At 31.5% G+C, this 19,182-nt stretch overlaps 4 protein-coding genes across 6 annotated transcripts; 2 read left to right on the top strand and 2 right to left on the bottom strand.

The window, feature by feature from the left end:
- The first annotated feature begins 1,594 nt into the window (after positions 1 to 1,594).
- On the top strand, positions 1,595 to 2,777 carry LOC145127652 (protein FAR-RED IMPAIRED RESPONSE 1-like). Its single transcript, XM_079062805.1, has 3 exons — positions 1,595 to 2,285; positions 2,374 to 2,586; positions 2,707 to 2,777. The coding sequence occupies exons 1-3, from the start codon at positions 1,595 to 1,597 to the stop codon at positions 2,775 to 2,777; spliced, it is 975 nt and encodes a 324-aa protein (XP_078918931.1).
- Positions 2,778 to 4,859: 2,082 nt separating this feature from the next.
- LOC145123437 (partner of Y14 and mago-like) lies at positions 4,860 to 7,014 on the top strand. The gene is made up of 5 exons (XM_079058641.1): positions 4,860 to 5,150; positions 5,243 to 5,353; positions 5,441 to 5,641; positions 5,738 to 5,903; positions 6,745 to 7,014. Exons 1-4 carry the CDS (start codon positions 4,947 to 4,949, stop codon positions 5,876 to 5,878), a joined length of 657 nt encoding a protein of 218 aa, XP_078914767.1. The 5' UTR covers positions 4,860 to 4,946; the 3' UTR covers positions 5,879 to 5,903; positions 6,745 to 7,014.
- Positions 7,015 to 9,300: 2,286 nt separating this feature from the next.
- LOC145125003 (uncharacterized) lies at positions 9,301 to 11,409 on the bottom strand. The gene is made up of 8 exons (XM_079060491.1): positions 11,276 to 11,409; positions 10,595 to 10,760; positions 10,409 to 10,499; positions 10,254 to 10,312; positions 10,055 to 10,115; positions 9,887 to 9,977; positions 9,691 to 9,767; positions 9,301 to 9,607 (listed from the first exon to the last, which is right to left on the bottom strand). The coding sequence occupies exons 1-8, from the start codon at positions 11,301 to 11,303 to the stop codon at positions 9,491 to 9,493; spliced, it is 690 nt and encodes a 229-aa protein (XP_078916617.1). The 5' UTR covers positions 11,304 to 11,409; the 3' UTR covers positions 9,301 to 9,490.
- Positions 11,410 to 14,495: 3,086 nt separating this feature from the next.
- LOC145124835 (uncharacterized) lies at positions 14,496 to 17,112 on the bottom strand. Of its 3 annotated transcripts, none has more exons than XM_079060299.1 (2): positions 16,886 to 17,112; positions 14,496 to 15,796 (listed from the first exon to the last, which is right to left on the bottom strand). In XM_079060299.1, exon 2 carries the CDS (start codon positions 15,780 to 15,782, stop codon positions 14,826 to 14,828), a length of 957 nt encoding a protein of 318 aa, XP_078916425.1. In that variant the 5' UTR covers positions 15,783 to 15,796; positions 16,886 to 17,112; the 3' UTR covers positions 14,496 to 14,825. The 3 variants fall into 3 exon arrangements, with proteins under 3 accessions (XP_078916425.1, XP_078916427.1, XP_078916426.1); XM_079060301.1 differs by lacking the exon at positions 16,886 to 17,112 and adding an exon at positions 16,473 to 16,845; XM_079060300.1 differs by lacking the exon at positions 16,886 to 17,112 and adding an exon at positions 16,478 to 16,844.
- Between the last annotated feature and the right edge of the window lie 2,070 nt (positions 17,113 to 19,182).

Raw genomic sequence — 19,182 nt, 5'->3', positions numbered from 1 at the left:
ATTTTCAATTGTTTTTATATTTTTCATTTTCTTCCCTTTCAATTAGATGTAAGTTACAAAACAAACCTCTTTACTTTTTATTCTTTTTAATTTCAACAACTTTATATGAAATACGTATATAAAAATAAATACTAAAAATCTTAAAAATATATATTCAAAATAATATCAATTAAAATGTTAAGATATGTATTCTAACCATTTTCAATAAATTTATTTTTCATCAAAATGTTAATAATATATTTTATTATTTTTAAAATTCATATTATTAACGATCAACCAATTTATAACTTTTCTAACCCATTGCTAAAAACATTATTTAAGAAAAATTAAGTAAATTAATCATCTATTCAATTTAATATATTAAAATGATAACTCACATATATCATTTCAATTATGGTTTTAAAATGCGTGCCAATCAGTGCCAATCAATTCTATCGATAAGTAATATTACAATTTTATACCTTCAGTTTACGTTGTAGTTTTAGAAAAGACCATAGATTTTTTTTAATTTATATCTTAAACCCTTGAAACTTTATTAATTTTGAAAACTAACAAATAGAAACATATTATTTAATCATAAAAGTTGTATAATAAAATGATCTCACGAATACATTTACAAGAGGAGTAATAATGAATATTATTAAATATTTTTAAATATTAATAAAAAAAAAGTTAATCTGTTAAATAAGAAATATAAACTATGGAACATTAACAAAAATAGAAGAGATAAAAATGAAAATTTGGTTTCAAATTCTTACTATATACGATTGATATTTCTTATTTGTTAAAATGAAAACGACTTGCAATGTCAAGTAACTTTCGTTAAAAGCAAACATATGATATTTGTTATAAATATAGATTTTATTAAATGACAAGTTGGGAAAAATGGATGGGTGACACATATTATGAGGTATTTGTACTTAACATTTCTTATTTTTTATTGTTTTTTTTTGTTAAATGTATGTTTTTCGTTGTGTTATGTTTGTGTTATGTTTAGAGAGATGATATTCATCCAATGGAGACAAATGAAGTAGATGAAAATAATAGCTTGAATGAAAGTAACTATTTTTTCGACGACACATCGCCATTCGAAACGGATATCCATCCAATGGACACAAATAAAGCAGATGAAAATAATAGCTTGAATGAAAGTAATTATTTCTTCGATGACACATCACCATTCAAAACGGATAAGGTATAAATTCATTAGTATATTGTTACAGTAATGTTAGCATCGAGTGGATCTGTTAGCTACTGATAATAATATAATCGTCAGGTGTTCAATTCTCGTTAAAAATTGATGGATTTGGTGCAAAATGTAGCAAATACTTTAGGTTATGTCATCGTCATAAAAAATTCTAAACATAACTTTAATGTTGTATTTCAATGTGACCGTCGAGGTACATACAAAAGTACACAAATCTCCAAAAAAAAAAACACGGACAAAAAAAAATTAATTGTCCATTTAGCCTACAGGGTAAATATTCGTCAGTAGATAATTCTTGAAAGATAAAATGATATGTGAATTTCATAACCATGAGCCGTCATTATGTTTGGAAGGTTATCCTTATCCACGACGGCTAACTGAAAATGAATGTCGAATAGTGGAAGATTTGTTGAAGAAAAATGTCAAACAAAAGATATATTATCTGCACTAAAAAACCTAAATCCGAAAAATGTATCTACTCTCAAAACTATCTACAATGCAGACGAAAAACTTCGACGTAGGGAGAGAGAAGGTAAAACTCAAATGCAAGGTGTTATGGAAATTCTAGATCAAAATGGATATGTTTATTATAGTCGTGCAACTGTTTTGAAAAATAAGTTAGAAGATTTATTCTTTGCTCATCCAAGATCATTAGAAATATGGCGTGCATTCCCACATGTCTTGTTAATGGATGCAACATTTAAGACAAACAAGTACGAGATGCCTCTATTGGAGATTGTTGGTGTAACTCCAACAAATATGACATTTTCCATTGCATTTGTGTACATGCATGAAGAAAAACAGTCCAACTATGTTTGGGCTTTAGACTGTCTAAAATCGGTAATGGAAGGATGTATGTTGCCGCGTGTTATTGTGACTGATAGAGAAATGGCTCTCATGAACGCATACACTATTATATTTCCAGATGCTAAAGGATTACTTTGCAGATGGCATATAAATAATAATATCATGAAGAAATGCAAATCATGTTTGGATGTTCTTTATACGTCATGGACGAGGTTGTTTAACTCTGAAACAAAGGAAGCATACAACAAGAATTTGGCACAAGTTGAAAAAAGTACGAACACGTATCCAAGTATTTTTAAATATGCATTATAATATGTTATAATTCATTACATCAACTGAAATTTGTTTATGTATTTCAGATGCATTTGTTTATCTAAACAAAACATGGTTGACACCACACAAAGAAAAATTCGTGTCTGCATGGACCGATAAGTTTCTTAACTTTGGCAACCACACAACTAATAGACCTGAAAGTCAACATGCCAAATTAAAAAGATATGTCAAAACATCGCGATCAGATATTGCCAAATCATTGAAGCATATTGATGATGTTGTTAAGTCACAATACACAGGTATAAAAGCGAGTCTTGCGCATAACAAAATTTTGATTGTACATCGATACTATGAAATACCACATCTAAAACCATTGTGTCGTTTCGTTTCAATTTATGCACTTGATATCATTTTCACAGTCTGCTGGATGAGAAACTTTTTATGCTGCTCGCCTGAATTCCTACATTTTTTCATTTGCAACACACAGTAATTGTAACAATTCTACGGTTATAATATCTGATAATTAATAAAATCAAGTTTATGTTTTGTTATTTATAATTATTAAGATCTCTATAAATAAAAAAATTGTTTTTTTTTAAATTTAGTAAATAGTTTATATATATAAATGATTTTGACGAGGTAAAATTAATTTAATATATTAAAAGTGGTTAAAGTGCTAACTGTAATATATATCAAGTCAATCAACTCGTCGTGTAAATGGAACTAGATTCGTGTATTTAGAATAACCCTTAATTTTTCTATCGCATAAAGTTCAACAACGACAATTTTCCGTTCAATCTATCTTAATTTGTCAATTAATTTATTTACAACATTATTTTTTTTAAAATTCAACAGCGACAATTTTATGTTCAATCTATCTTAATTTGTCAATTAATTTATTTACAACATGATTTTTTTCCCAATAATAATGCTATCAATATGTTAAAGATAGAATATATATTAATTATTAAAAGCTATAAGTTAAATTAAATTAAGATGTCAAAATCAATAAATAAATTAAATAAATGATGTATAACTTGCATACATATTTAAAAGGGGTATATATCGAAATATATATATATCTTGAAATAAAATGTTTACACTCAATCTTATTTAAGTAATAAAAAGTAATGATTATGAGAAACAGTAAAATGTCAAAACATCAATTCATTCGTGCACTTAGAATCACCCTATTTCAAATATATTATTATGGTTAGAATAATTTATCATATACATACAACTTAAAAGATCATATAGTGTTAGTAGTATATCGTTCTAAATTCTTCGGGTTAATACTTAATACACTCCCAAATGGTTAGATAAATATTTTCCCCGACTTTTTCTTTGGATCAATATACTTCTTAATACCCCTCAAATTCTAAATTAGTAAAATAATTATATCATGTTTCTTCATAAGATGGTTTTCACGGATAACCTTCTTAACCATAAGGTCCATAACAATATATGATCTTTTTGTATTTAAATTATGTATTTTTCTAACCATAACAAAATATTTAATTATTTATTTCATTTTAAGGTAGAGTAAACGAAACAAAATGACCTAAAATAAACACATACATAATATCGCCATGATTTTAAACATTTTAAATAGTTCCTTATTCAAATACGACAAAGAAGGACATTTTAAACTTGTTATAAAAGATATATTGTTTAAACACTAATAATTAGTTACATTTTAATAATAAGTTTTAAATTTATAGATATTTTTTAATCGGTTTAAATAATAGTATATCATTATATTAATTTAATAGCTACAAATCATTAAAAAAAAGAAAATTACAAAAATAGTCAATTTTCTTAATTACTTTGTAGAAAATAGCCAATAAAACTTAACATTACAAAAATAATCATCAAAATCGCAGATGGATTAAGCCCATATGCGATTTCCCCATTTGATCTGCGAATGTAGAAGTCGGTAAAGCACGGACGCACATTATGAATTGTACGTTTGCATATGTTTTTTTTTATTTGATTTTTTCCGGTATAAATCCCCTCACACCTGACTAAAATCGCAGATGAACTTAGTTCATCTGCGATTTCCTCTGAAGTTCATCTACGATTTTGGGGTTTTTCGTTTAATTTTTTTTAACGAAAGTACAAGTGTTTAAAGCACGGATAAAGAGATAAAAAGAAAATTACCCCATGTGAACTACTGCGTATCCATGCTTTAAACACTTATATTTTCATTAAAAAAACGAAAACCCCAAAATCGCAAATGAACTTAAGAAGAAATCATAGATGGACTAAGTTCATCTGCGATTTTAGTCAGGTGTGAGAGTATTTATATCGGAAAAAAAAAACTAAAAATAAAACCATATGTGAACATACAACTCATAATACGTGTTTGTGCTTTACCGACTTGTACATCCACAGATCAAATGAGAAATCGCAGATGGACTTATATTTTTTATTTATTATTTTTATTTATTATTTTCTATAAAGTATTTAAGGAAATTTGTTATTTTGTAATTTTCTTTTTAAAAAAAATAAAATACATGTTAGGGTTTTGATCACCCTTTCTTCCAATTCCACACACCAACTAAAATAACTAAAACAATGGTTGTCGAAGTATGTTCTTCATCATTGTTGACACACTCGCAGTGGTACGGTTCCCATAGAGAGTCCTCGGAGGTTAACGATGGCCACCAAGGGAGGCGGCAGCGGCGGAGGGGAAGGAGGAGCCAAAGAGCTAGCAGCTCAGATTAGCAAAACCCTAAAAGAAGGTGAAAAACTCCTCGCTCCAACCCGACGACCCGACGGCACTCTACGCAAGCCCATTCGAATTAGGGCTGGTTTCGTCCCTCAAGATGAAGTCGCTGTTTACAAATCCAAAGGCTCTAAGGTACATTTGTTCTACCAACATAACTTCATACTTGCATTATTCCAACTGATTTTGATGCTTGAACTACTTGCATTTACGATAATGATTCGAAGTTGAAGGAGGAAACTCTGCCTCCTGGTTATGATCCTGAACAAGATGTCGTCAACAAACCTAAATCCAAATCAGCTAAGAGAAATGAACGAAAGAAGGAGAAGCGCTTGCAGGTATCGTAATCAGATCCCCCATTTCACATGTTCTTTTGTTTGCGTTTCCGGCCGGATTTTCATATATGTTTATTTGATTCCGATCAGGGTAAAAATGAAGCTTCATCTACTGGAGACGAAGAACAAGCATTGGAATCCGTTGAGTCGATTGCGTCCCACATAAACGAGATCACGATTTCTGGAAATCAATGTGTTGCTACTACTCCTCCCTCAAATTCAATGGAATCTTCAGCTACAACGGAGCATGTTCCTGATATTGATAAACGAATTCGTGCACTGAAAAAGAAGGTAGAGCTCCTTATAAATTGTCTGTTTAAACAGTGTGATTGAACCTCAAAATTGTTGTTTTGGTGATGATTGTTTGTTTATAATGTTGGGTTGCAGATCCGATTGATGGAGGCTCAACAACAGAAAGCAGGGCATGATAATGATCTGAAACAAGAACAAGCGGAGAAGGTTGCTAAATTGGAAGATTGGAGGAGAGAATTGAAACTTTTGCAGGAAACTTCTCAGGGATCTTCATAAAGGCATTTTTGTTGGGATCATAAAGGTTAGATGTTGAAATACACAGAATTTTACAGCTCTTCATTGTTGTGTTTTGTATGCAAAAATCGAAAACCATGTTTGTTAAGACATATAGGAGTAAACTGAGCATATGACAAATTGTGATTTCTTCACCCTTGGTGATTTCCATTTCATGCAAATGGGTGCTTTCTCATCTATTTCTTGATAATGGAGTGATATATTGTAACTTTACATTATTTTTTTTTTATGAATATAATTTTCAACAACACAAATGCTTTTAAAAAATAAAATAAACAAGTTTAATTAATGTATTTTTGTTATATATCTATTGAGATTTACCGGTGTGTAGCAATAATAGCATGGTTGTAAGATCCCTATTTTGATCTTAAGATTTTCCGATCTTAAAATCCCACAAGCAAAAAACGATCATGACCTCACCAAGATTGATATTTGTATTGGGGTCTTGGGATTCCAACTAGGGGCAAGTCTGGTATATAGTTTTTGAGAGATTTTAACTTTTAAGAAAAAAACTTGAAAAAAAAAAGTTTGTTTTAATCCAAAAGCTTAGCTTTTAGGAACTTTTAGTTTTTGGTTTTTATTTGATTTTACAATTTTAAAAGCTAACAATTATTCTTGTTGAATACTTCTACACAAATTAAAGTTTTGGTTTCCATCTACACATCATAAATCTTAAGATCTTATTTTGATCCTATCCCACCTTTTTAGTTTTTATTCTATAGTTAAGTGTTTAGTCTTCTAAAAGTTCAAAAAAAAATAAAAAATAATATAATGCTTAAATTAAATACAATTTTGCTTATAATTGAGCCTCAAAGTCCTTTAATTCAACGTAAAATTGAGCATTGCAGATCGAAGGAAGCCTCATGGAACATACAACAGGATCCATTCATCTCAAATTAATTAGGTAGAGAATCATGACACACAAGCTAGTCCTCTATGATTTTGTGTCTTTAGTTTTACATGATCATGTTGATCTTGTTTATTTTTCTGTTTAAGATGTTTTCTTCCTAGTTTTTTTTTTTTTTTTTTTTTACTTTTAGAAAAATATGGTCACTGTTTAAGAAGTTAAAGATTATTCAATCATTGATGTATTTATCAAAATCAAGTTATAATGGGTACCGGAATAACAAGAACTTACGAACAAAAAAATAAAAATAAATAAAGAAATAAAGACTAGTTTATTTTGGTAGGATCTTTTGAACTCAATCTTGCAAACCTAAATGATCATATGTAAGATCCTATATTAAGATTCTGATTTTGATAACCTTGGTATAGTCTTGGTATATAGTATGGATTGTGACCTATTGAATTGTATACAATAATTACAATGTACATGAAATATATTTATATGTAACTTATTTAACATACATTTTCATTTGATCAAAAATTATTTTTATTAAATAATGTAATCTTTGTTGATCAATTTTATGTGATAAAGTTTAATCTTTCATAAAAGATAACAAATATATCTAAATGATTCGTTATATTCTTCTAAGCCAACCAAATTATGATCATTTTACTAGTTCAAATTACCTTGTTTGTTCCTTTGCTTTATTCATGTTGTTCGATTTCGTCATATCAAACAAGCCGTTAGGTCGTGTTTGGTTCATAAATTTTAAAGTAGTCGGAATAGAAGATTATTAATGAATGTGTTCGGTTGTCACTAATGAATTGGATTATGTGAAGATCTATATTTAGAGATTTTATCATTTCTTAGACCATCCCCAATACAAATATTATATTTTACACTTAAATGATAGAAATAATGTTAAAGATAATGTCAAAACTAAATTATTTCCAACCTATTATAATATATTCAACATTAAAAAGAAAATTCTAGGTATATTATTTTTTTTTATCAACTTTTATAATTTTTACAAAACAACCTTTATAAATATTAGGTTTTCACAAACTTGATATGTTGATTTTATTACAAAGATATATTTAAAGAAAATACTACACATTTAAACATTGAAATGGGTTTCCTATCATTCCGTAGATCAAAATGAGTTTCTTAATCTTTGAGATGTGTATACAGAACAAAAAATTGTTGGAGTTGGTTTATAATCAACTGTTGTCGTTCCTATGTCTATTGGGGGCGGATCTACAATGAGGACAGTATAGCCAACTGTTATAAGCATAAATTGAGAAATGTAATTTTTTTTTTTCTAATTTAGTTTGAAAGCATGATTTTGAACCCACAAATTTTTTGAATAGGAAAGAAAAAGACTGAAATATTTTAGAAGAAAAAAGAAAGAACAAATTGGTTAGAAGTGTGGGAGTGATGTTGTCCTTCTGATGGAGTCATGGAGAATTTGGGGATTGTAAATGAGGTTGAGAGGGTTAGACGCCATCTATATGGGATACGATGTTTCATGCATCCATCGACGACACTTCTCTCGCAACCTCAGTTAGTGCATTAAGATCACATTCACCATTGATTATCATATTATGTAAAATAACACATACTAATCATTATGTAATGTAGTTCTTTTTATTCCAAAAACAATATGGCCCCTTAACAATTACAAAATGTGATTGGATAACTCCGAAAGCACGCTCTACATCCTTTCAACCTGCTTGTTGCATAGATAAATACATTTTTTTTTCGTCTTCTTCATTCATGAACGGGTTGTACTCGAAGGATCTTAAAAACGGAACAAACATGGATCTTACCAGATTATTAAATTACTAATATTATAATATTATCAATGTCACTTGTATGGTTTTTAAATTACTAAAATTATGTCACTTGTGTTATTATTATAGTATTGAAATATATCAATTATGTGTTTTATTTAAATATGGATTGCAATTAAATTCTTAAATATAATAACACAAGTAACAATATTAAATACATACCATAATTATATAAACAATATACTAAAAATGAATAACTTTAAAGTTTGAAAGAAAATTTTATATTAAACTTTAACCCCATGTTAATGAATAATATAACAATATATTTGGTGTTATTTCACCGATATCAAATTTGGTACAAATATAATACAAAGTTAGAGCAACATAACACCAAATTCGGTATAAACTTTGAGTTTTTGTGCTAGTTGTAGATGCTTAGGGCATCTTTAACCAACATCAAATTTAGTGTTACAATTATTTTTAGTGTAAATTCACCTTACCAAAATCACATTTCTTACATCAAATATCGATGTCGATGTTTTAAATAAAATAACATCAAATATGATGTACTATTCATTATACCAAATTTGATGTTAAAGTTTCATGCCTACAATTTTGATTTTATAAGTTTGAGTTTACATATGTTTTGGGTATTTTAATTGTTCCAAGTTCATGTTTTATATATTTTTAGTTAATTTATTGTATAACTACATTTTAAATGTTTCAAATCTATTTACTCCAATCTACTCGAATCCCCTCCCAAATAACAAGCACAACCATATGTAAAATCTCATTATACTTTCCGTTCGATCTTTACATAAATTCTTCATCACTTTCAAAAAAACAAACTAAGAATCCAATGCAACAAATAAAGTACACTTACCATGTTAAGATCTTACAAAACTGTGTGCTAATTAAAGCAAGATTACACATCAATCACAAATACCAATTAATTTAAGTGGATTCAATATCCGAACCTTCCAAACCTTCTTCATACACTTCAAAATCTTCAGGACTCCATCTACATATTAACTTTAGCTTAAAAGTAGCCATCTTCACACCCATTAACCTCTGCCAAAGTCAAAGTCAAAGTCAATGTCAAAGTCAAAGTCAAAGTCAAACCCCTACTTTATAAAGAAAGGGTGAGAACAAACCAGTATACGAGAAGATTCAGGTGATATGGGTTTCCCCTCTTCACATACAGCGAAATCTCCAACAAGTTCCACAATTCCTGTCAATATTTCAAAAAAGAAAATAAAAAAGGTGAAGAATTTGAATGCGTTCATAAGAGAAGCCCTAATTTTATTGTGTGTGTGTGTGTTTTGTAAGAGTGAATGGAATTGGACAAACCTTTGTTTAATCGAACAGGCATTCCTTGCTTTCTTAAGAAGGGCTCCATCTCGTGTGTGAATTGGTCTAGAGGACCTTCTTTAAGTTCCACCTGGAAACTCAAACATCAACGGAATGGAATCACAAAGGAATGGAATCAGTCATTACATTCCATGGATTTCTACTAACCGTTTCTGTGGCAATACTTCCAGTCCTAGCAAAATCATAATCTTCATACTCATTGAATATTCTGCCAAATATGACAAAGTAAATAAGTTAGTATTCTTGTAATAAGAGCAAAAGATGATTATCTTTCCATTTAAAGAAAGTCATACTATCAATCGTATTAAAATGACTTAAAAAGACAGGTGTTTAGTTGTAATGTAACCTTTGGGCTTCTTCTTTAGGCATATTGGTTACACAAAGCCCAGAATCCCCACGAAGAAGCTGTATGCAGACAATGAAAAGATAATTAGATAATTAGATAAACAATAAATAAAAGAAACTTGTTAGTTTTAGTGTAAATGTAAATATTTTGTGTACCTTAGAAACTTTGTGAAGCCCTGTTCTTATCTCATCAGAATCAGATCTTCCTAGAGCAACCTGCATCACTTTATTTGATCCAAGGAAAAATCTGAAACAACAAATTGATAAAAAATGGCAAAAGATTAAGAGTCTTTTTTATTAAATATATGTTATAAAAAGTGCTAAATGTTTATGAAATGTTACCTGCTTGTGGATTTGAGCTGCTCCCTGAACTGCTTGAACTTGAGATTTCTCATGTTTTCAAAGCTGAAAACATATATGGAATTATACTTTTCAACAGCTTCACGAATGCAGTTCACAATGTTCTCTTTATGCTCTCTCCCTTTCTTCTTTGTCTTTGACAATGTCACTGCATTCAAATTTCAATCCCATATGCATTTTTTTTTTTAAATAAACAAAAGCAAAAGTCCAAGCTAAGATTAAAGAAAATGAAAGATTGATAATATACTTTCAGAAATCCAGTGTCCAACATTTTCTGCTCTATGCAAATGCAACTATACCTAAAGAATTACAAGCAAATTAAGACCTTATTCATCTTAGCAATCTAGAATCTCCCTTAATTGATATCATTGAACTTGAATGCAATATCCTATTGATCGGATGATTCAACCAACTAAAATAAATGCCGATTCTTAACGATGAGCTGCGACTTCAATTATGAAGCTTGACTAAAAACTTAAAATTGAATCAAATGAGCTCCTACTCCAATTCCTAAATTTGAAATGCAAGCAACTCTTAGAGAGCCTTATGATCAAACAAACACATTGCACACACTTTCCATATCCTATTTAAATCGACTCTTTCACTAAAATGAAAATTGAAAAACAATTTAGTTCGAGGAATATGTAAATTTAAGCACTTTACCTGCCCGATCTCTCTTGGATTTCGGCATGTCTGTAGAACTAGAGCTCTATCAAATTTTGCGATTTTTAACGAGAATTTGATGGAATTAAACCCTGGAGAAGATCGAAGACTCTTTTCTAGGGTTTAAACTTTAAAGAAAGCCTTTGCTTTTCGTTTTCTTTAGTGGGCTTTCACAATACAATGTCTCTTACAAATAACTTGGGCTCAAGCCCGTTTATACCAACAAAGTATTATTTTTATCAAAGTTGTTGATTATTTAAGTCCTTATATCATTTAGATATATTTTGTAGAAGAATATAAATATGATCCGTTTTTTTTTTCAATTAATAATATATTTTTTATTGAATAAGATTATGATAGAATATCTAGATTCAACAAAATGTGTGGATTATATTCAATGACTTGTCAAAATAATTCCAAATAATTAGAGGATCAAATCTCGTTGAAAGTTATACTATTAAACAATGATTTTTTTATATATAAAACAATTTAAAAAGTTATAAGTATCTAATAAATATATTATATTGACTTTTGACACGTTGTTGGCATGTTTGACATGGTTCTCAAAGTGCTCCTATAAATTTTCTTAAAATATTTCATTTGAATTATTGCATACGAAAAGGTATCTCAACAATATTCATAATGGCTACCTAAGTTTCTAAAAAAATGAATGATCCAATTGTTAGTTTCATTAAGCTACAATTTGTGAATATAAAATATTTGAATTATAATGTCAAAGACCCCAAGTATTGCAACTAAATTAAGCCGAGTGAGTACATTAGAATAATGATAAAAGTCTTGTTCTTCGGGGTTAAGAATGAGTATTTTGTTGGGGCTAATATCCTATCTTGGATCTCGAATTACTATAAAATAAAAGGATATGGGTATAAACAAGGAGTATGCTCAGACACTCAAGTTAGTATGGGTATATGATCAAGAGAGGATAATACATGAGTGAAGATTGAGTATGAACAACTTGCACGTAACATTTGTTGGTGATTTTAGTGTCACCATGTCATTTTAAGTAACTGGAACTAACATGTGAGCTAAGGGGTTTCATAATTTGTACTTTAATATATGTACATGTTTTGTGCGGAGTGCACGCATGTATAAGATCGAATTAGAAGCCGGTTCGACGACTAGTCGGGGGTCCAGGGGCAGCGCCCCCGGGTCTGGGGTTTCCGAAGGGGCAGCACCCCTTTGGCGGGGTTTAGGGGCAGCGCCCCTAGCGGGGTCCATGGGGCAGAGCCCCTGGCTGGGGTCCCGCTGCCAGGTCAGCGGGCAGGGTCAAGGGGCAGCGCCCCAAAACCTCACCGAATTTTACATATGGGAACATAGTGGAACACTTTCCGAAATGATATTTCTACCTATGCCTGGGTTGCAAAAAATTCAGCCTAGGATAATCCACGAGGACACTTACGATTTTAGGCACAGAAGTCGTAAGCCAAATTACTAGAAGGATTATGTGTTTGTTTGATGAAAACGAGAGCTTAAGAATTTCGTCTGTCTCTTCTCAAAGAGAAGAGTCGTTTATATAATAAACGAGATTATGGTTTCTATTATGGTTGGCCGTCGCAGGACCCCAGCCAGGGGCTCTGCCCCTTGGACCCCGCTAGGGGAGCTTCCCCTAGACCCCGCCAAAGGGGTACCGCCCCTTTGGAAACCCTGGACCCAGGGGCACTGCCCCCGGACCTCCAACTTGTCGTCAAACCGGCTTCTAATTCGATCATATACATGCTTGCACTTCGCACGAATCCGTATATATATTAGAATACAAATTATGAAGCCTCTTAATTCACATGTTAGTTCCAGTTACATAAAATGACATAAAGACACTAAATCACAACATATTATTGGCACGACCAATAAATTGTCTTATAGCCTTATACAACTTACCAAGTACAAAAGCCATGGCATTCCCATTTCCTACTAGTGGGTTGAACACGATCGATTGCAAGACATAGTTGTGGAATTACTTGCCCACTCTAATCTAGAAGGTCATGGTAAAACATAAAATACTAAGTCAAAGGCCTAATACCATAGAAGTACTAAATACCAAAGCATCTCAAGTGAGCATGTGTGACTGAAAAAACATAAAGCATTGGTTGCAACTAATGTTCAATCTCTCATAAAGCATTGTAACAAAGTTTGTGAATTGAGTATGACCATTGCAACAAAGTGTGTAAATGATATAACATATAGAATTTCAACAAACTGTCTAAATTGAATATATATCATTACAACAAAGTGTGTAAATTCTAAAATATAAAGCATTGCATAAAGTGTAAATGAAAGAAGATAAAACATTCTAACAAAGTGTATAAATGAAAAAACATAAAGCATTACAACAAGTGTGCAAATAATAGAACATAATAACAAATCAAGTTAATCATTTTCATATAATATACAACAAAAACCATTGTCAAGTACCATAAACAAACATTGAAAAGTATCATATAATCTAATTGCTACCATACTACATAAGCATCAAAACATTAGAAAATGTCCATTAAGGTATCATGAACTCTTTATTTCTCTTGGTTTTTCTTCCTAACACCTAGTATAGTAGTACTCATCTTCCCCTTCCTAACCCAACCAGTTGAGATACATTTTCACATTTAAACACCTATCACTTGTTGTATCTTTTCCCTTGTATGTACATGTATGCCCTTCTCATTGACATCTTCCACTTGTTACTCTAGTACTTCTTATTCTTCATGTCACAATTTGGGTCTCATTAATATGGTGCATCACTACCAAAATTGGTCTCCACTATATGTACTTTTAGTTTTTTTTTTACATCGTAAATGTTTGTCCACAATTCATACTCAAACATAAATGGGAAATCAACGATCGATGTAGTCATCCACCTATTGATCAACCTCACCTTTACATCGATGTTCATCTTTTCAACCTTTATATGTATGTTGATGTTTGTATTCATCATCTCGTTATAACATCTCAAATACATTTTCTCAGTCTGTTTCCCTTGATTCTTAGTTAGCAACTAAACATCATGACTATATTTTCTTGTAGGTCTCCAATACTAGATATGCACTTATTAGGTACCATGAATTATTGAGACTTTAGGTCAATGGAGATGAACAAGTTTTCTTTTTGAGAAAGGGTTTAAGTGACATATAGGGATTGATTATGTAATCATTGTATGAGTGTAATAATCCAAATCTTTACATGAGTCTAATTCAAACAATTCAAGACATGTATAACACAAAAGTTTAATTAAAGAGATCAAATCTTTACATAAGTGTAATAATCCAAATCCAAAGAATGTTCAAAATCCAACACTTTCCACTAAACATAAACAAATCCTGGGTAGGGAATCAGCAAATTAAAATTACAAACAGAAATTACAACAATTTTGGTCAGAACACAAATTTTCTTAAAAAAATTAAAAATAAATAACAACCTACTTTCTTTCCAACTTGAAATGATTCCAATTCCAATTCCAAAGATCACCATTTCTCTTTCTTATCCCCCCTAAAAACTAACTTCCTGATTCCCTTCTTTACACCCCAATTTATACACAAATCTACGTCTCGTTTCCATCTATCTCTACTTCCTGATTCCCATTCCGCCTTCTCCCCGACCTCCCAAGCAAAACCCGCCCCTGTCGCCGGAGCCGATTCACCAACGACATCCCACCATCACCGCCGCCATCACCGCCGCCGCCATCACCGGCACCAAACGCATGAAACAAAAGAAACACATTAACAAGACCGTCATCACCCGGCACTTCCAATCCCCGATTCCGATTCCGATTCCCACCGACATCAAACCCCTCCTCGTCTTCCGATTCCGATTCCGACTCGTACGAATTCCGTTCAATCACGTAATCACCAAACACCACCGACCCCGGCATTGACGATGTAACCGTACTAATGACATCCTCGCGCTCCCGCTCCCGCTCAAACCGCCGCCACTTCTGTTCCTGGTCGGGGTCCACCTCCCGTGGCTTAGCCGCCGGGTGCACCGCCTTCACGTGCTTCTTCAACTCCTTATACGCACCAACAAACACACAGTCCTCATGCATACAAGTCCTCTTCTTACAATTCAAATACTCACGAGCCGATTCCACCACAGTCCACCCTTTCACTTGCCCACGACACAGCGGGCATGCCAGCTCAGCAACTTCAAGATTCCTCTCAATGGGCCAACCCGTTAACGGGTCGAAACTCGACCCGTTTGTGAGGGTGGTTTTTGTGTAGGCTTTTTTGTATTGATCTAAGCAGTTGGAGTAACGAGAGCTAGTGCCACACATGTAGGGGCGACAACCTTTATCGTGTGAAGAACATAAAAGAAGAACAGCATTGTGAGGGTATTCCATGCATACTGAACATGTTATGTCTTCCCAATCTTTTTTTGGTGTTTCATTTTCATTTGGGGATTTTTTTTCATTTAGGTTTGATAAATTAGGGAGGATTGGGTATGGGGTTGTCCGGAAGTTTCTAGAAGCCATTCTGCGTCTTCCTCGTGTGCCTTTTGCCATTTTTTGAGATAAACCTGTTGAAAATGATAAATATGGGAATTGAAAATGGTTAAATTGATAAACTTGTGAAAGTTTATAGGGGTTCAATTTCAAAGGATCAGAGTTAGAAGTTGAAAGGAAAATTTGGTTACATAAAGAATGTCCAGTTTTCAGGATAAAATCGATCTAAGAAATTTAGAATTATTGTTGTTTCCATCAATGTAGAAACTATACAAATCAAAATCCAAATCAAAAAGAGACAATGATGACAAGTAACAAATCCGATTAAAAAAATCCCAATTGATGATGCTGGATGAAGATGAAGATTTGAAATTGGATGGATCACTTCTAGAATGTGATCAGAGTCTCATAGAGGAAGTCGAAACTACCAGAAAAATGAAATCTAGATAAAATTTATGAGGATTGATCGAAATTCAAGAACAATTAGACTAGCTAACCAAACATCAATATGACTAAGTTTAGACACGTTCATCGTGAGAAGATGATCCCAATTGAATATAAAAGGTGAATCTTGACACATGATAGCAAAATTTGTCATGATCTGGATGCAATTTTATAAATTTGGGACAGTCAATGTGGATGAACATCTATAAGTGCGTTTTCGTGATCATGTAAAGATTGAAGCTTTGCTTCAAGATAATGATCTCAAATGCGATGATTTCCAAAAAGCAAAATTCTACAAAAACTAACCATACCAGTTGCGCTTGAAAGGAAATCTGGATCCAAAAGCAATTGAAGATAAGATGTAAGCAGAATATGTATATGTTCAAATAATAAACCAAGTCAGGCAGATATAGGTAGCTAGCAAGCTACACAACATGCTATATCCAACCAATCACGCGAGCGACAGTTAATAATGAATAAAGTAATACGAGTTCATCCGCAACAAAGGCGATAGGCATCAGTATTTACTTCTTTTATAATTAAAAAAGGGAAAAGCACATGCCTGTGACGTCTACCCAACCCCTAATCTGAGATTCGAAATTAAAATACTTGAAAATCATCATAATCCTCCAAAAAATCTCAGAGAATCATCAAAGAGTAAATCATACGATTTTACAACTAGTAAAAACGATAAAAAAGAAGAAAACACAAAATCATACCTGAGAATTGTTGGAAGAAAATACTTGGGAGTTGAAGGGCGTCGATTTACTGGAAATCAAGATAGGGTTTGTTTCTACAAATTGACGAGATGAGCGGGGAGATCGATGAGGGCAATCGAGAGCGCGGGCATTTCGATTTTTTCTATCTTGCTAACACGAAAGCATGAGAGAGAAAGACGAATTTATCGATCCGATTCCTCTACAATATTCGGTTGTAGAAAGAGAAAGAGTACGTAAGATAGAAGTTTGGAGAGAAAGTTGGGTATCACAATCCCACGCGCTTCTAGAGCGCGTCGTATCACTGGTTTTGGTCATGTGGTTGGCATAAATAGTTTTGGTACAAGTTTTAAAAACTAACATGATTAGGGCATATCTAATTTTTTTTTTGTGTTCTTCATCGGTACTAAGAATGAACTTATGTGATTATAAAGGGATTTTCTAATATACGTATAAGAATTATTAATTGAAGTAGTAATTATAAGAAATATTATCATAATTAAATGTAAAATATATTAATTATAAATAATATTATTTATAATGAATATTTATCACGTTAATTATGATAATATTCCTTATAATTAATATTTCAATTAATGTTTCTTATATATTAGAAAATCCCAATTATAAAAACAAACCAAAAAATTATTCGTTGATACAGAGTTTCATAAGGAAATTAGAGATGAGAGAAATGTTTTAATCTCAATCCATGAACCCTCACTATGGAATTGCATGTAACCATTCTTAATTCATTTATCCTTATCTTAAGTACGGTTAAACTAAAATACTATCAATGTTGATCAAGCAAAAATAACAAAATACCTGTAACGTCAAGATATTAGAAATCTCCAACCATAAAAAATACAAGACTATAAGTTATAGACAAAAAAGGCAATGTACTTTTTTGGTATTTTTTATTTTAAAAGTTCAAAAAGTTAAAACTTATGAAAGTCATGTCCTAGCTTTTTTGTTAAACTTCTTACCCTTGATTGTATTTTAGATAACTTCCCACTTGCATCGTCATATTGTTTTTTGTAAATTTTTAGCCTTTAAAACCATAGAAATAAATAAAGTTTCAAGTAAATTCAGGCAGGTGCTTACATTCAAATTTCAAAAGAACAAAAATCCTTCGATCTTGATTTTTACCTGAGCCATTGGAGTTTGAAATGGATTAATAGGTTGGAGAAAAAATTATTACAATTTTTTGAAGAACAAAAATCCTTCGATCTTGATTTTTACCTGAGCCATTGGAGTTTGAAATGGATTAATAGGTTGGAGAAAAAATTATTACAATTTTTTGTAATTGTTACCTATTTCACAATTTTCAGCCAAAATGAATTAATTTTGAGCTTATATATTCAAATATTTTGCTAAACAGGAAATAACAATCATTAACACACTACATTGAAACTTTCACTGTGATTCAATTTTTTTCATATGGAAGATGCAAAAAAATATTATAAGTCAACCGGTTAATAAACATGAATAGAAAAATAAGGAAGCTAATGAAGAAGTATGTGAACCGAAACCTACGAAGGGTCATACTACAAATACTTTACTTTCAAAAAGAGATCGATTAACATTGTACTTTCAAGTTATTTCATGTTAGGACATTGTACTTTGAAAATTATCTACTCAATTATATCATCGTAGTTTTAAGCTATTTTGGGAGTTGGGTGACAATATGACATTGCTATATTGGGTAGATTTTTTTTAGTACAATATTGTAATACGAAGAATTAAAAGTATAATGTTATAACAAGCAAATAAATGAAAGTTCGTTACTATTTTTGCATAAAGCTCATAAATTAACGAGCATAGGGAAATTTGTGCACCTGACATATCAATTTCGTCATCTAAGTCATATTTGTGTGGACTACTAAAATCATCACGTGCTCTATCTCCAACACCATTTGTATGATCTTCAGTGTCGTCTTCATCATAATTATGGTGGTCCTCCTTAGTTTTGGTATCATATCCAATGCGTTCTTCCTCATGTGTATCATCATTATGCTCATGATCATCATGGTTCTTAGCAGAATCTCCATCTTTATCTTGAGGCTCGATTTTTCTCCATATCCAACGTGAACACATGGTCTTACCTAACTCTCCCCTTGATAATGATTCACTATCTTTATATACATCTTCTTCCTGAATAAAAAAGAGGGAGTCCCATAAATTATATATAAGATAGAAATAAGGAATTAGTTCCTATAAATTAATTAAAAAGAAACCTTATTTTCAGGGTTAAGACATGATCATCATGGTTCTTAGCATAACATCCATCTTCAGCTTGATGC

Source organism: Lactuca virosa, chromosome 7 (genome assembly GCF_052849685.1).
Source record: "Lactuca virosa cultivar CGN04683 chromosome 7, Lactuca_virosa_CGN04683_v6, whole genome shotgun sequence".
NCBI classification, from domain to species: Eukaryota; Viridiplantae; Streptophyta; class Magnoliopsida; order Asterales; family Asteraceae; genus Lactuca; species Lactuca virosa.
The sequence above is the reverse complement of the archived record's forward strand: the minus strand, read 5'-3'. Positions and strand labels throughout refer to the sequence as shown.

Excerpts from the sequence above, each read along its gene's own strand:
- LOC145125003 (XM_079060491.1), bottom strand. The coding sequence starts at position 11,303 with ATGCCGAAATCCAAGAGAGATCGGGCAG. Across the intron at positions 10,500-10,594 it reads CAGCTCAAATCCACAAGCAG|ATTTTTCCTTGGATCAAATA; the intron begins GTAACATTTCAT and ends TTGTTGTTTCAG. Across the intron at positions 9,608-9,690 it reads CTGAATCTTCTCGTATACTG|AGGTTAATGGGTGTGAAGAT; the intron begins GTTTGTTCTCAC and ends TGACTTTGGCAG.
- LOC145123437 (XM_079058641.1), top strand. The coding sequence starts at position 4,947 with ATGGCCACCAAGGGAGGCGGCAGCGGCGGAGGGGAAGGAGGAGCCAAA. Across the intron at positions 5,354-5,440 it reads AGAAGGAGAAGCGCTTGCAG|GGTAAAAATGAAGCTTCATC; the intron begins GTATCGTAATCA and ends GATTCCGATCAG. Across the intron at positions 5,642-5,737 it reads TTCGTGCACTGAAAAAGAAG|ATCCGATTGATGGAGGCTCA; the intron begins GTAGAGCTCCTT and ends GTTGGGTTGCAG.
- LOC145124835 (XM_079060299.1), bottom strand. The coding sequence starts at position 15,782 with ATGGCAAAAGGCACACGAGGAAGACGCAGAATGGCTTCTAGAAACTTC.
- LOC145127652 (XM_079062805.1), top strand. The coding sequence starts at position 1,595 with ATGTCGAATAGTGGAAGATTTGTTGAAGAAAAATGTCAAACAAAAGAT. Across the intron at positions 2,286-2,373 it reads TTTGGCACAAGTTGAAAAAA|ATGCATTTGTTTATCTAAAC; the intron begins GTACGAACACGT and ends TATGTATTTCAG. Across the intron at positions 2,587-2,706 it reads TGTTAAGTCACAATACACAG|TCTGCTGGATGAGAAACTTT; the intron begins GTATAAAAGCGA and ends TCATTTTCACAG.